Below are 15,915 nucleotides of genomic sequence, written 5' to 3'. Positions count from 1 at the left end.
TTCACTTTTACTTGAGTAAATTGAAAGTTGAAGTTGAAGTTCTGTACGTCTACTTTTACCAGTCTTTTTTTAACTCAAGTATCTGCAGTTCTACTCGTGTAATGAAGGCGTGTACATTTGCTACCTCTGTGTCTAACAGTGAATATTAAGCTCTGTTTTTTTAATTTCATTTTGTGGATACTAGTAAACCTTTTACTCATCTGTTGTTTGTCTGTTGTTTTGGATGAGTTGTGAAAGATGGGAGATCATTCACTTTTACTTCACTTTTTCATCACACTCTGGAAATCTCAACCCATGTGTTTTTCACAATGTGAACATTAAAGGACCAGTGTGTAGGATTTAGCGGCGCGTAGCGGTGAGCGTGCACATTACAAACACCTCATCTCTCCCTCCCATTCCAACTGAGCAGGAGAAACTAAATGCAAGAGGCTGCGTTAAGTAGAGCCAGTGTGTTTTTTTGTTTTTTTTTACATTTGTTTTGGGCTACTATACAAACAAAGCTCATTCTAAGGTGAATATTATATCCCTTTTATGCCATATTCTGCCAAAAAAAATCCCCTAAATCTTACACACTGGACCTTTGTCTGATGTTCCTTTCTTGTTGTTTATAACCATATATTACTGTTGGCTGTGATGGCTTTGTCTCTGTGATAGACTGGTGATCTATAGGACATGTGTTGTGATAGATGTTATAATAGATGTTGTATAGATATAAGTGGATGGATTCATTTTGCCTCTCATTCACATTAACAGATTACCATTAATGATTAAAACAGAGGTCTGAGTTTGAGACTAAATGAGAGTGAATGAGCTGTTATGAAAATCTGATAATATCCTCAGTTTGAAAACGGTCATTGATGACATAAAACTGGTGAAAAAAGTGCAAAAGCAGAAAACACACAGGAAGTATCCATTAATAGCCAAGTTTCCAAGTTTTGAACCACACAGGACTTTAGCTGTGGGCAGCATACTGCTCTTTCAGTTTATTTACAGGATTTGCGTCGTCTCGGGCACCTGACCGGTGGTGGCTTCCCTCTGGCTGTTCTTGTATTTTGTTTTATCTCAACTGAGCGTCCCACTTTCAGTTCATCAGGCCTGAAGCTCTGCTGTTCTGGTTATTCTCAGCTTCTCTCTGTGTATTTCCTCTGCAATTCTGTTTTAGCTTTAGGAACATAGATGTACTCAAATCTAGTGTTGGGAAAAATAATTGATTCTTAAACGCATTGGAATTTAGAACAATGAAGTTTGTGCACAAAACTCCGTAATTGGAATGATAAATTAGAGCTTTTAAGGCCAAAACACACTGCAGGCTTCATCTGTCAATAGACTGCAGGCTTCAGAAGAACGCAGTGAAGTGACAAACGATTCATGGAGGAGACGAGCGTCTGTCTGTTTTCAGACAGATATTTTAGTCAGATAACTGTTCAGTACCATCAGGATTTATCATCAAAAAAGTTTTATATCAGTTGGCACTTCACACGATCCCCCTCCCTCCCTCCTCTCTGCTGTCTCTCTTTAGATCATATCATAGTTATGATTAATCGACGGGGAGTAATTAAATATTTAAAAGTACACAAATGCCACTTGGAGCAAAAAAAAAAATCACACACCACCGAAGTGTACAGTAATATTAGGTTTCATGATCATAAAAAGGTTTTATATCAAGTTGGCGCATCTGTCCATATTCACACGCGCTCTCCCTCCCTTGCTCTCTGCTGCAGGTAGATTTTTTTAAATCTGCTTTCAGGTGGAGCTGAAGCTCAGTCAGCACTCGCTCCTCACGTCCGTGCCTTTTTTATTCCATGTAACTCTCCCCAAACATGAACTGCAGCTGCAGTTAAAAAAGCCCTGGACCTCATTTGACGCTCTAAAATTACAAGTTCAGAGTGCGAGCGTCAAGTCCGTTTGGCGCACGTCAAGATGCTTTCAGTGCACGTTCTGCCATTTAGGACAATAGGTGCACTTCAAAACGTGAGCGTCAGATGCCTTTAGTGCGTTTTGGCCTTTAAAACATATTTTTAATTGACAGTTTGCACAGTACAAAATAGTAGCTCAATATGTTGTCAAATAGTTTAATGCTGTTGGGAGAGTCAAGATTAAACCAAATAGACTCACTCTGAAACCTGAAAGTCAGAAATGTTCTTAACACACCTTCAGCAGTGTGGAGCTGCAGGGATACTTGCAGATTTTTTTGTTTTTTTAACCCTCAATCCAATTCAGAGGTACCAGAAACCTTACTGAAGTCACTACCACTGCAGCAATTTGATGTGTCTTTGTGTGTGTGTGTGCGTGTGTGTGGACAGAGCTGAACAGTGTGGAGCTGCAGGGCTGTAGCAGCGACAACAGTCTGAACAGTAATGCCAGCCTGCCCAGCGTTCAGAGCCACCGGCGCCACACTGAGAGGAGAGTGGCCAGCTGGGCTGTCTGCTTCGAGAGACTGCTACAGGACCCCGTGGGAGTCCGCTATTTCTCGGTACGACAACAGCACATGACCAGTGTCATGCCCACACAGATTCCAGGCTATGTGTTTTTTTTTTTTCCAAGTATCAAAAGGACTTCCAGCAAACCCTCTAATGTTGCAAAGTTAATCCGCTATGCTTCTGTCTGAAATGTGAGGAGTCTATTAAGTATTAGTGTTGGGGAGTTTGTTTTGTTTCAGTTAATGTTGGCCATCTGTCACACTGTCATATGACTGGAATGTACGTTGCAGCACTGTGATGACCTGACTGAAGGACTTATATACTTGACCGTCATATAGAGCATTGTTGGAAAGTTGAGATCTGAAGAGGATTCTAAAGAGACTTTTCTGTAGAGACAAATTATGAACAAGTTAATAAAAAACTTTCATTAAAAAAAAACATTTTTCGGCGTCTCTACTAAACACCTTTTCTGGAGAGCAAAATTTGTATGTCAGAACATCTCTGCAGCACCACAGTACTTAGTTATATAATGCTGTTTTTTCACACCTTTTGCCTTTTATCAAAAAAATTCAGCTTCTGCGATATAGACATTGTGCTTGGCCATATAGCTATTTCAATAATACTTAGATTTAGGGCTGCAACTAACAGTTATTTTCTGTCCATTATTTTCTCAATTAATCAATTATTTGTTTGGTACGTATATCAGAAAATAGTAAAATATTTTCGAAAGCCCAAGGTGACGTCCCCAAATAGTTTTTCCATACTTCAAAAGTATTTTAGATTACCGTCACAGATGACTAAAGAAACCAGATATATACATTTGAGAAGCTCAAGTCAAATATGGACAGTTTTTTATTGTAAAATGACTCAAAACAATTAATAATTTTTCAAATTAGTTGGCAATTAATGCAGTAGTCAATTAATGATCCATTAGTGGTTGCAGCTCCAGCCCTACTGTGATCATATGATTTGGTTGGTCATGTCAGGGTTTTATTGGCATAAGGTTCATTCTGTTTTTATTGTGCAGCATCTAGAGTCATAGAAATGGCAAATATTTTTGAGAATATAATAAATAAAAAATGTACAAATTGTTTAACAAAGTAACATACACTAATCATGCTGCATTACTGTAAAGGCTTTCCTCTGACTTTGCATTATTTTGCCTGCTTTGTCCCTAATTTTTGACCCACAACATTTAATTGTTGTGCTGCAGGAGTTTCTGAAGAAGGAGTTCAGTGAGGAGAATATCCTGTTCTGGCAGGCCTGTGAGTTCTTCAGCCACGTCCCTGAAAATGACAAGAAACAGGTAACAAACATGCATTAACAAAAGCTGTTTGATCACTTACATGCATCCATTAACACCCCTCTAGAGTAATAATTAGAGACAGTTCTTATATGTTTTATCAGCTTTCCTCATTCATCTCTTTCTCTCTGTCTTGTCACCTTGTCTTTTTCTTCCACCCTCTATCCTACCTCCCTTCCTGCCGCTCATTCTGACTGACCCTCCCACCTCCTTCAGCTCTCTCAGCGTGCCAGGGAGATCTACAACAGCTTCCTGTCCAGTAAAGCCACGACACCGGTCAACATAGACAGTCAAGCTCAGCTCGCTGACGACATACTCAACGCCCCCCGACCCGACATGTTCAAGGAGCAACAGCTGCAGGTAAAGTAAACACCAAACAAACACCAAAATTCACCCTATTTATTGAAACCTCAATGTGATTAGTAAGCACTTCTGTCAAACAGGAAGCGTCATTGAGCTTCCTGAAGCCTTTTTAGATGACACTGACCTCTGACCTTCCTCATGAGGGGGAAGTTAAGAGGTTTTTCCTGAAGGACAAATTTATTATTAATCAGAAAACTGAATCACAATGCAGCCCTGTTGAAAATAGACTAGTATTACAGCACTGAGTACTCACTAAACATAAGGTCTACTATTCATCTCCGCCTGCTGTCTAGCATTGTCGATATGAATGGCCTCTTAGATGTGCATGGCGTGGAGGGTGGAAAGTTGCTGAAAAGCTCCATTGATTTCAACAGCTGAGCTCAGATGTTCAGTCTCTGATAAGAGTCACAAGGCTAGAAGGATATCCTCCCTATCACCTTCCATATTTTTACACAGCAAACATGCACACATGTTCTCCCAAACACACACACACACAAAAACTTCAAAGCCTGAGATGAGCTATTGCACAACACCCGTGGGCTCGTCAAGATCTTGTGGCCTTGTTAACTAAAGATTTGGGGTCAGACTTAACATCCTTGTGGACTCAAATATACACACACACATATAAAACTGTACTTGCAACATGCTCTTCCCTCGTTTGCCATATTTACTCAGTCATTATGCCTCCATGCCATTGATAGCCATGGCCAGAGGCGTTATGTTTTTGGGTTGTCTGTCTCTCTGTATGTATGCCCATCCATCCATACGTCTGTACATACCCACCCATGCTTGTGGACATATTTAGTAATTGTCCACTTGGACTTATAGATGGACTGATTAGAATTTTGGGGGTCAAAGGTCACTGTGACCTGACAAAACCTGTTTTTGGCCATGATTCAAGAATTCTTTTGCGAATAATGATGAAATTTCACACAAATGTCTAATTTGATGAAATTATGAAGTGATATAATTTAATTCAACACAATGTAAAGCTCTCAATCAGTCCTCTGTACAAGACAGCATGTCTCTGTCTGGTAATTATTCACTGGAATCACACATGTATATAGTGAGTACTTCCATTTGTCCAAAAAACAAGAACAAAAACTTAATACCTTCTTATTAAATTCCTTCAACTTCTTCTCTACATACATTCTGTGAGTTTGGACAGACATGCATGTAAATGGCATCTTGACTGATTGGTGGAGCCATACAACTGCAAGGCAGTAATTGTGCCCCACTGGCAGCTCTTTTACACAAGAAATGGCCAAATCACACTGTCAGATTGCTCTGAAATACAGAAGATAGACACATTTGATTTTGGCCTCGTCCTTCATCACCATTCTTGGATGAATATTAGAGTGCTTTCACACCTGCCTTGTTTGGTTCACTTTAAACTAACCATGGTGCATTTGCCAGGTCCGTGTGGTTCATTTCAGCTGGTGTGAAAGTTGTCCATTGAGCTATGGTGTGGACCAAACAAATGGACTAAGAGTGCTTGAAAAGATTGGTCTTAGGACATTTTCACACCTGTAGTTTGAAATGTTCGTAAATGAAGTGCACCAGAGTTCATTTGAAACCGTGCAGAGACTCACCTTTTCATTCTTTGGTCTGCACCAGGGTTCAGTTGATGGCTTTCACACCAGCCCAAACGAACGGGGTTAACCGGACCAAATGAGGCAGGTTTAAAAATGCCTTTAGTCTGCTTCAAAGTGGATTCTGGTGCAGTTTGTGGTGTGAAAGCAGATAAAGTAACCACAGGATTTTTATGATAGATGATGTGTAATTTTAACATGATTTCAAAAGCTAAACTGCAAATAAATCCATCTGCTGAATGTGAAATCTGTTCAGTGAGTGATCATGTAATTGATCTGTGCAAACTATTTATGCAAGTCATTTAGTAACCTATGCAATCAGGGTACTTTGCTTGCTGTTAAAGCTGTTCAAATTGCCATCTTTACATCCTACTTTGTGTACTTTGTTTACTCAGTCCATTAAAAAGTGTCACAGCTATCCTACAACAAAAAGCCAGAATCATCACTGTGCAAGACACCACCCTTTCATCCTGTCTCTACCTGTTAGTCACTCCTCGTATCATGCATGTATCATTGTAGCCTAATAATTCTTACAATCAGTTAGTTCTACATCAGAAACATTAAATTGCTCTTAAACTCTCTGTAAGTCACTAGGAATTTGATTTCCTTGCTTTGGTCCTGATGATGCAGGATGCCAATCACCAAAACTGTCCAGTCCACGAGTTGCCATTTCTGTAACATCTTGTATAAATTCAATTTACTCCCCTTGGTTCGTCTTTAGAAAGTAAGTGGGAATATGAATCAGACTGGAACTAAAATGCAACAATGGGGGCGCCCCTATAGCTCAGTTGGTAGGGCGTGCGCACCATATATTGAGGCTGTTAGTCCTCTGCAGCGGCCGCTGGTTTGAATCCCGCCTGCGGCTCATTTGCTGCATGTCATCCCCTGTCTCTTCACCCCCCTTTCCTGTCATATCTTCAGCTGTCACTGTCAATAAAGGCAAAAATGCCCCAAAAAATAACTTAAAAAAAAAAAAAAAAAAAAAAAAAAATGCAACAATGGGTCATTTTTGATTTGGGTTCAGACCAAATGAACTGAACACAAGGTGTGAAAACACCTTTAGATTTTAGGGCTCAAGGAAAATAAAATAATTTGTATGCTGGTAGTCATCCATGAAAATGAGAAACATCAGGGGGCTGCTAGTGGGATATTAGACATTTTCTTTGAATTTGACCTTTCAGCATCTATGAAATTCTTATTTTCATCCATTTCTTTCAGTGTTTGCCTCTATTATTCTTTAGTTTGCAATCCTTAATCTTCTCTAATTATTTTCCTCTCTACCTTCCTCTTTTCAGTTTGTCTTTTTCATTTTTTTTTTCCTCCTTTTCTTCAATCTTTTTGTCATTACTTGTGTTTCTGCCTTCCCCTCTTGCTTCCAGTCTCCTTCCCTTTCTTGTTTTGCCTTTTTTTTACCCCCATGTTTTGTGCACGTCTTCAGTCCTTCCTGCACTTTCTGTTGCCCACTCATTATTTTTCTCTCTTTAGATCTTCAACCTGATGAAGTTCGACAGCTACACTCGGTTCCTCAAGTCGCTGTTGTACCAGGAGTGTATGCTTGCGGAGGTGGAGGGGAGGCCCCTGCCTGACCCCTACCACATCCCCAGCAGTCCCACCTCCAAACACAGCACCACCGGCTCTGACCGCTCCAACCTCTCCACACCCAAGAAGGTAACAACACAAAGTCTCTGCAAACACAAACGTGATTATGTGTTTGTGTGTGTTCTCCAGTTGGGTTGCATTCATCTTTTCATGGGTTTCTTTATGTGCATCTGCGTGTTCACACTTCTGTCCTCCCCTTTTCATTTGTTTTGTTTGTGTGCTATAGGAGGATAAAAAGAGCAAGTCAGGCAGATCTTTAAACGAGGAGAGTCGGGATGATTCGGGAGACCGGAGGAAAGGCATGTTCTTCTCCTGGTCCCGCAACAGGAGCTTTGGCAAAGGCCCGAAGAAACGAGAGCTGGCCGACTTCAACTACAGTCAGTAGTTTTGTGTTTCTTCAGTTGTAGAGTTTAAAAAGCTCCTTCATGATAACTTAAACGATAACAAAATTGTTGCTGGTTCAATAATGCAGATCATATATAGTATGTATAGAATAAATCATTTTTTAAATGGCTTTGCTAATCTTAAACCCCTATTGGAAGAGATCCTGGAATTCCACTGGAACAGAAAACATGTTTCAATCTTATTGTTTAAATATGGCAACATTGAAATTGGAGGACTGTTTTTTTTATGTTGGATATAAATGTTTGGAATTATTATTCCCTTGTTTATCTTTCTTGGGGACACTAAAGATGAGTGTATTGTTTTTCAGATTTCTCTGGCAGCAATGGTCGCCGTGAATCCCAGGGTTCGCTGTCTTCAGGAGCCAGTCTGGAGCTGGGGACGTCAGGGTCAGCAAGGAACGAGGTCAGTCTGATAAGAGACATCACCAGATAATTAGTTTAGATGTTATAGTCATGGGCACACAGACATTCATTTCAGCACACAGCAGCTTTATCTTCACCGCCTTCCTCTCAATTTATCTGCTTTAAAAGTAACTCAAACAAAAACACAGTTTTTCCTGCTTTCTACCTCTATTTCCATTGTTTCTTATTTTTAAAACATCCTTTCACTATCCCCCCCCCCCCTCCTGTCTCTGTTTTCTTCCTTCAGGGTGATGTTTCCCGTGGTGCAGTATCAGTGTCAGCAGAGCGCGGAGGGGGCAGCGCCCCCTTGAGGCAGTGTAACATAAGCTTGCCGGATGGCTCATGTTGCTCAGTGCCACTGAGGGCTGGGGTGTCCATCAGGGACCTGCTGCTGGGTCTCTGTGAGAAGCTCTGCATCAACCTGGCAGCTATAGACCTCTTCCTGGTTGGAGGGGAGAAGGTACAGCACAAGCTGATGTGGGGCTGTCGTAAACACCTTTATTTTGATTTTCAGAGCTCTGATGTTTCTACAACTAACAAATCACACTAAACCAGATGAAGTCTGATGAAAATGATTTTAAAGCATCAGTGATCAATATTTTTATGTAAATAACAGATCAAAGGACAGTGAACCCAGAGAATCACCACCTGACTCTGTAACTGTACAGTTTTATAAGCCTTTATTCAGACTGCAGGCAACTCACATTTATTTCAGATCTTTAAGAAAGAATGTTCTGTTATTTGCAAATGATCAGATCTGATTTGTGTGTCCAGACATCACAATCTATTGTCATGGGTTGCTGCGATAATCACGTAGATGTCAGTAGCTGCGTACACTGGTGATGCAGCTTTCCGACGGGAAGGCATGAGAAATGGAGAGTCATAATCTACATCAGTTGCACCTTCCAGTCACAGTGCAGGTCTCCATCGCACCAGACAAACTCAGTGATGAAGGAGGGTGGTATAGATTGTGATGCTTAGCCACCTTGATGCACTTCCATTACTCTGGATTTGGTGTTGTTGGGCTACAAGTGACGCAGAAGACAAATCCAGTTTAAACAACTAGAGGGTCTGGACAGACACATCTATAGAAATATGATTGGAATCGCATTTCATAATGCATCCGAACGTGGCAGGAATCATCTCCTTGAAACTGGATTTCATGTGGTTATTTGCTGTCCAGAATTTCTGAAATCAATCTGAAGTCAATCTTTATATACCAAAAGATGGATTTGGGCTGGCAGTCTGGACAAGGCCTGAAATGCTTTTGTGTCTTTCAGCTCATTGTTTTGTTTTATTGACTGCTACTTAGCAGTTTTGTTTCAGTCTCACTGCTCCAACAGGTAATAGTTTGATAACATTTTAGGCATTTCAGGTTCATGAGGTCACTATATGAGCGACATGTTTGATTTTCTCCTTCTTGTGGGCTTTTCTATTTATGTAAAAGTCAGTGATAATACGTTAGGGTTGGGCAACTGGATGGGCATCTTTCATGATGATTTCTCTCTTTTTTCCATCTCACTCTGTTAGCCACTTGTTTTGGACCAAGACTGTATGACACTGTGCTCTCGGGACCTCAGACTAGAAAAACGCACTCTCTTCAGGTACAGTCATATGCAGTGATTCCCGTAAGCTTCCAAAGATTTCAAACCAATACTAGGAGTAATTACTGAGGGTAAATGCTGGTCTTGAAACCAAGTTGACCACTCATGCTGCTGCTACATTGTCCCATAGAAAACGTTGTCTCATTTTTTCTTTTTTTCCAGGCTTGACTTAGTCCCTATTAACCGTTCAGTGGGCCTAAAAGCAAAGCCCACCAAGCCAGTGACAGAAGTCCTCAGGCCTGTGGTGGCCAAATACGGCCTGCACCTCTCTGACTTGGTGGCACGCATTGTAAGTCCACTTCATTCATCTATCCTGTGGATAGACAGAAAGAAATAAACAGACAGGCAATGTGTTTGTCATGATGATGAACTCATATCACACGTGTGTGTGTGTGTGTGTGTGTGTGTGTGTGTGTGTGTGTGTGTGTGTGTGTGTGTGTGTGTGTGTGTGTGTGTGTGTGTCTGTATGATGCAGAGTGGGGAGTTGGAGCCATTAGATCTAGGTCTCCCTATATCCAACTTGGATGGGCTGCGAGTTGTATTAGATATAGCAGAACACACTCCTGGAAAAGGTGAGGAATACACACACTCACACTAAACAAAAAACTGATTATCATTTAATCATCTGTATCTCTACATGTGCTCTGTGGCTGCAACTAATGGTTATTTCATTTCAGAGTTGTGTGGTCCATAAAATATGAGAAAATGGTGAAAAATGTAGATCAGTGTTTCCCAAAGCCCAAGATCCTCAAATGTCTTGTTTTGTCCACAGCCCAAAAATATTCAGTTTACTGTCATAGAGGACTAAAGAACCCATAAAATATTTACATCTAAGAAGCTAAAATAAAAACAAAATTGGATATTTTTCTTAAAATGACTCCAAACAATTAATCAATCATCAGCATAGTTGCCATTTAATTTAATTGTTGACAGCTAATCGATTAATCAACTAATTGTAGCTGACTTAATGTTCTCCCTTTGCTTCTTTCAGCAGACAAACAGAAGGTAGTAGTCCCTTCGACGAGCAGAAACCAATCAGCAACAGTAAGATTTCCTCCAACTTCTTTATTACCAATTTTTCCTCTTGCTCTGGAATGTTCCATAACCCACCGAATGTCTCCACTTCCTGGTTGATGATGTCACGCTACTAAGTGTCCCTCTCGCTCGTCTTCAATCACCCATGTCTGTTTGCAATGTGTCGAAATGTGCGCAGGTGTGTGATGTGCGTCTCTGGCAGCGTTGGGCTGTGTGTGACTGTATTTACGTGCACTGTTGCTGCGGGGCCGAGAGCCTCATCACACTTTCGAGGCTCCTAATGTTCCATCGTCGACTTCTCTCTCTGGTTTGCTGGCTCTCTTTCTTCCATAACGAACCCAGTGGCCGGGCGATATCAGCCCAACCTCACTGAGCGTTTGCTGGGTTTCACAACTTCAAAAAATCCTGTGCATCTGGAAAGGACGTAGTTGGTGATGGCAGCTCTTTGGATTGCTTCCTGGGTTTTCTTGTCATGATTGGGGATTTGACCTGATTGATGACCATTTGAAATTGTCATTGATTGCTTTCGTTGTTCATTCAGAAAGCAGTAGTGTGGCTTTAAGTAGTAGTAGAAAGTTGGTCTTTCTAGTATTGTGGTCTGTATTGCTGTTACCCTACATGTTAGTAATGCTTAGTACACACTAAGGCTGGGCAGTATATTGATATTGTATTGATATCATGATATGAGCCTGTCGTTTTATTGTTGGATCATGTTATATTATGAAATGGCACAAGTGTTATCATTTCCTGGGTTTAAAGGCTGCATAACTTTTCAGACTGTTCTAGCTGTTCTACTATTTGCCTTTACCCACTGAGTCGTCATATCCACATTATTGATTCTTTATCAAAAATCACGTTGTGTTAATATTTTCTGAAAGCACAAATTGTCATCCTTACAACATTGTGGCACAAAGTTTGCAAATTTTGTGCATTTTCTTTAACCAGTAGTTGAACATGTTAACAATCCATAATCAATTAATTATTGATGAGTAAGATGCAAACACGTCTTTTCTAACTACATTTTTAAACAATTCTATCAGCACATTAATTATGTGAAACCATGATCCCCGCAGTGTAAACAACTGAAATGAACAGAATAACAAGGCTCTCGCTCAAAATGGCTGCTGTTGTCAGTGTGTCCTCGTTCAACAAATATCTATGGCTTAATTTAACTTAATGTCAGATGGGGTCGCCATTACTGCCATTTCTAGACTAACAAAGAAAACCAGTGAGCTTTGGAGAGGAGTCAAACAAAACATATGTTGTTGATAATATCATCATATAAGTACACTATTTGAGAAAATGTGCATAATGTAGCCTAAAAATATAATTTAATATTTATAAGCCATGTCACCCAGCCCTAGTACATACTGTCTGAATGGAACATCCCACCTGTCTTTTCATTACATTTTACCAAAGATATGTTTCATTTTGAATTATTTTCATTATGTCACTTATTATTAATTACACAAACCAATATATTCCTTATCAAAATTATTTTGATCCCATTTAAAAGCAGCATCATTGAAATTTGTGCGCCCGCCATCAACTTGTTTTCATTTTACAAGTTATCACCCTCCTCGCCATCAGTAGCACTGGTCCCCACATGTTGTCACTTGTGCCCGTACCTGCACCACCATGACTCACTCATCAGGGCTCTAATGCCCCGCTCCGCTCTCCTTGTGGCCCCCAGGGGGAGGACAGGCCGTCAGGGAAAGCCGGTTCAGCCCACCCCCGTGGGGAAAACGGCAAGGCTGGGCCCAGCCCTGACACAAGCAGCCAGCCTTTACCCAACCACTCTGTCTCTGTCCATCATAAGGCTCCGGAGAAAAGAAAGCAGAAAAAGATTAATATAGACGAAGCTGAAGGTAAACTCTGAACAACCTCCCTCTCTCTCTCTTTCTTGTTTCTGTAGCTGTGTTGCCGTGACCACACTAACCCTTTTGCCTGTCTGCAGTACTGCAGAAGCAGCACCAAATGCTTTCAAAGCTAGCTAGCTACATGTAGCACAGTCAACTGCTCACACTGTATGTAGCTTTGACTTGTCTAACTGATTAATACACCCCCTGCTGCATGGTTTCTGAATTACAATGAATGTACTGTCCTGTTAAATAAGTCATTGTGGGTGATTATTCATTTGTGTGTGTGTGTGTGTGTGTGTGCGCGTGCGTATGTGTGTACACCTGTTTCTCTCGTGGTGGTCTTTGATGTGTCTGCAGAGTTCTTCGACCTCATATCCAAAGCTCAGAGCAACCGAGCAGACGACCAGCGAGGCCTGCTAAACAAAAGCGACCTGCAGCTCCCAGACTTTCTGCGCCTGTCGCCAGTGGCAACCAACCAGGCTGCGCCTCCTCCCTACGACCCCGAGCCCAGTTGCTCCACCCCGTATTCCCATAACCCCAACAACGGCAGCTTCCCTAGCAGCGGTCGCCGGGGCAATAAGGCGAACAGCAATGACAGGGGAGGAGGAAGCAGCACCCACTTGCTCAACGCGAGCCATCAGTCCCAGAGCTTGGACTCTGCACTGGGCACTGAGAGTGGAGGAGGGAGGAAAGCCCGACCACCTCCTCCGTTTCCTGGCACCATCTCCCCCATCCACCCGTCCCAGGGCGCCCAGCATTGTCTCCTCCAGGACTCTGTCAGGGGAGACTCGGTCCAGATGCTGGAGGAGGACACCCTGTCTGATCTGACTCTTGTGGGAGAGGGGGACATTAACAGCCCCAGCCTCAACTATGTCTCTCCTTCAGCCCTACAGTGTAAACCCCACCCCCGACCCCAACAACAAGCACAGGACGGTCGGCCTAGCTCAGGTACTTCCCCCGTGTGAACTTTTGAAACTTTTGACTTTCACCTCTTCCTTCACCTGACTCTGAGAGGGACTGGAGACCCGATGAAGTCAGCGTGAAGTTCCTTGTTGGTCACAGAATGCATCCAGATCTCCTCCTTAAACTTCATAAACCACTTTCTACTATCTAATTAAAATTACAGAACATTTAATTAAAGTGTAGAATACAGTAAGTAATGTAAAAGACTCATCACATGCAGTAGATGTGTGTTCATTTATTTAAACAGTAGATATAGTTAGTTACTGTAAGTCAACAACAACCTTAAGATAAAATAGGTCAGACACACGAAGAGAGGAAAAATGGATGCATTAAGCTCAGACAGAACTTGTCCTTGGAATTTCCCTGTGTGGTGTGTATCTGTGTGAACTTTTGTTCGGACTTGCTGTGGATTTATTTCCAGAGACGTAAGCTCGAGGACGAGTGCAAGATGTATTGATGATGACCAGTGCCAAACTCCCTACAACACCCCCCACGCCCACCCCACCCCCCAGTGTACAGAATCTAACAATGCACTTTAGCCAATTACAAACAAGACTTTACACATCTTGACACCTTTAGAAAAAATCCTTTTCTCTCCGCTTTTTTTTTTTTTTTCACTTTAGCCTTTCAAAATGTTTCTTTCATGCTGCAGGTGACTGAGCTGCCATACATTCAGAAAACAGCTGACACTTCCTAAGCCCTGTCCGTTTTGTGCTCAGTGCTCCAATCACAGCTGAACAAGTGTGGTACCCAGCTATGTTGAATAGAAAACCACATTTTAGATGATGGTTAAAAACATTTCAGGGGGCCCTGTTAAAGCCACATATATATGTATAGTTACATCTTATGTTAGCTAATGTTAGCAAAAACTAGATAACTAGCCACTGATTTATGTAGATTAGCAAGCTACTTAAGTAGCCTTTGCCACTCAAGTTAGCGGAGGCTAAAAGGGAAGTTAGTTGCTCAGCCAAAGGAAGACTTCTGCTTGCTCTATGGAGGAAGTTGGCTTTATGCACCACTGAGCAGCTTTCATAGGAATGAACTGATTCCCCATATATATGTATATACAACCACATCTTTTAACCATCTTTAAAATGTTGGTTTCTTTTCAACATAGACCAGTGTAGCGCAGAAAGGTTGGCTGAGGTTCTTAAAAGAACAGGACTTAGGAAGGGTCAGTGAGCTAAGAATCACTTGCTGTTCCAAATCGACAGTGCTGTTGAGGCTACATTACTGCACCATGTATTAATTTGAACTGTTTTGAGCACTCTGCATGCTGACACGTCTGGCCTGACCCCATAAATACAAACATATGCTCCAGTACCATGAACACACGCATTTGCTCAGCTGTTCTTTATTGACTCGAGCACAGTACATTCTGTGTTTCCACCAATGTCCTTTCACCTCAGGTGTTTCTCGTGTCACTCATGACGGCAGATTATAGAGAGTGCGCACACATGTAACCTCGCTCTCTGACCAAATGATTCAGAAACTTCTGCACTGACTGTACATGAACAGTTTTCTCTTTTTCATCCCCATTTTCTTTCTACTTTGCACTACATCACACAGCAGCATCTGTTTTTATTCTTTCCACAGTCTTAGCAATTCAACAGTGTTTTAAACTGTCTTTCCCTGCGGGGTTTTAGCTGGAAAAAAAATGGTTCTAACAAGTCAAACCGTTTCACATTTTAAAGGTTTTACTCTTACTTTATCCTGTGCTATTAATTTATCCCACCTCTTTTTCATTTTTACAATCTATCAGTTAAAAGTATTAATTTGTATATAGTCAACTTTGTGAAATCACCATATTGCTGTAGTCATTGTTGAAATGAAATGCAGCCATGCCGTTTCTTCAGTTGTATCACAATAGAAATCAATTCTCTGTTCAGTTGACTGTACTGTCTGTAAATAGATCAAATAAATGTTCTAAAGGTTGAACTCTCTCTGTGGAGCCTCGTGTGAACAGCCTCCTTTCTTCATCTGACTTTCTTTTCTCTTTTGAGCGTGTGCTTCATGTGCATAGAGGCACTGAGCTGGGATCATTGTCTGTCAGTGTCGTTTTTCAGGTAAAAGTTAGAAGATTAAAGTATTTATGTGCATCTTTATTTCCTGATCAAACAGTATCACCAACCAGAGGTATAATGTTGCTGTATTTCAGTAAATTTAAGTACATTTACTGGAGACAGTTTTGAAGTACTTGCACTTAACTCAAGTATTTCTATTTTCTGCTTTCAGAGGGGAATGCACATTTCTCTTCACTAAATTTATCTGGTAGCTATAGTTACAAGTTAACCTACTTTGCAGGTTAAGATTCCTCATAAAAGACATTGTTATATAAAAAAAAATGAAAGGACCAGCAGTGTGTAGG

The 15,915-nt window shown here is 41.2% G+C and overlaps 1 protein-coding gene across 1 annotated transcript in view; it reads left to right on the top strand.

Annotated features, from left to right (window-relative positions):
• Positions 1–14,304, top strand: part of LOC146330351 (regulator of G-protein signaling 12-like) — a 65,334-nt gene extending 51,030 nt beyond the window's left edge. The window contains exons 7-19 of the mRNA XM_084715875.1: positions 2,304–2,473; positions 3,634–3,726; positions 3,940–4,083; positions 7,164–7,346; positions 7,504–7,654; positions 7,990–8,084; positions 8,331–8,543; positions 9,614–9,687; positions 9,850–9,976; positions 10,163–10,259; positions 10,679–10,731; positions 12,416–12,590; positions 12,942–14,304. Coding sequence (XP_084572001.1) covers positions 2,304–2,473; positions 3,634–3,726; positions 3,940–4,083; positions 7,164–7,346; positions 7,504–7,654; positions 7,990–8,084; positions 8,331–8,543; positions 9,614–9,687; positions 9,850–9,976; positions 10,163–10,259; positions 10,679–10,731; positions 12,416–12,590; positions 12,942–13,549 — 2,183 coding nt within the window. The 3' untranslated portion in view covers positions 13,550–14,304. The remainder of the gene's footprint in view (positions 1–2,303; positions 2,474–3,633; positions 3,727–3,939; positions 4,084–7,163; positions 7,347–7,503; positions 7,655–7,989; positions 8,085–8,330; positions 8,544–9,613; positions 9,688–9,849; positions 9,977–10,162; positions 10,260–10,678; positions 10,732–12,415; positions 12,591–12,941) is intronic.
• Positions 14,305–15,915: the final 1,611 nt, after the last annotated feature.

This window comes from Lutjanus erythropterus, chromosome 3, assembly GCF_056507025.1.
Source record: "Lutjanus erythropterus isolate fLutEry1 chromosome 3, fLutEry1.hap2, whole genome shotgun sequence".
NCBI classification, from domain to species: Eukaryota; Metazoa; Chordata; class Actinopteri; order Lutjaniformes; family Lutjanidae; genus Lutjanus; species Lutjanus erythropterus.
This window is presented reverse-complemented; position numbering and strand designations above follow the sequence as displayed.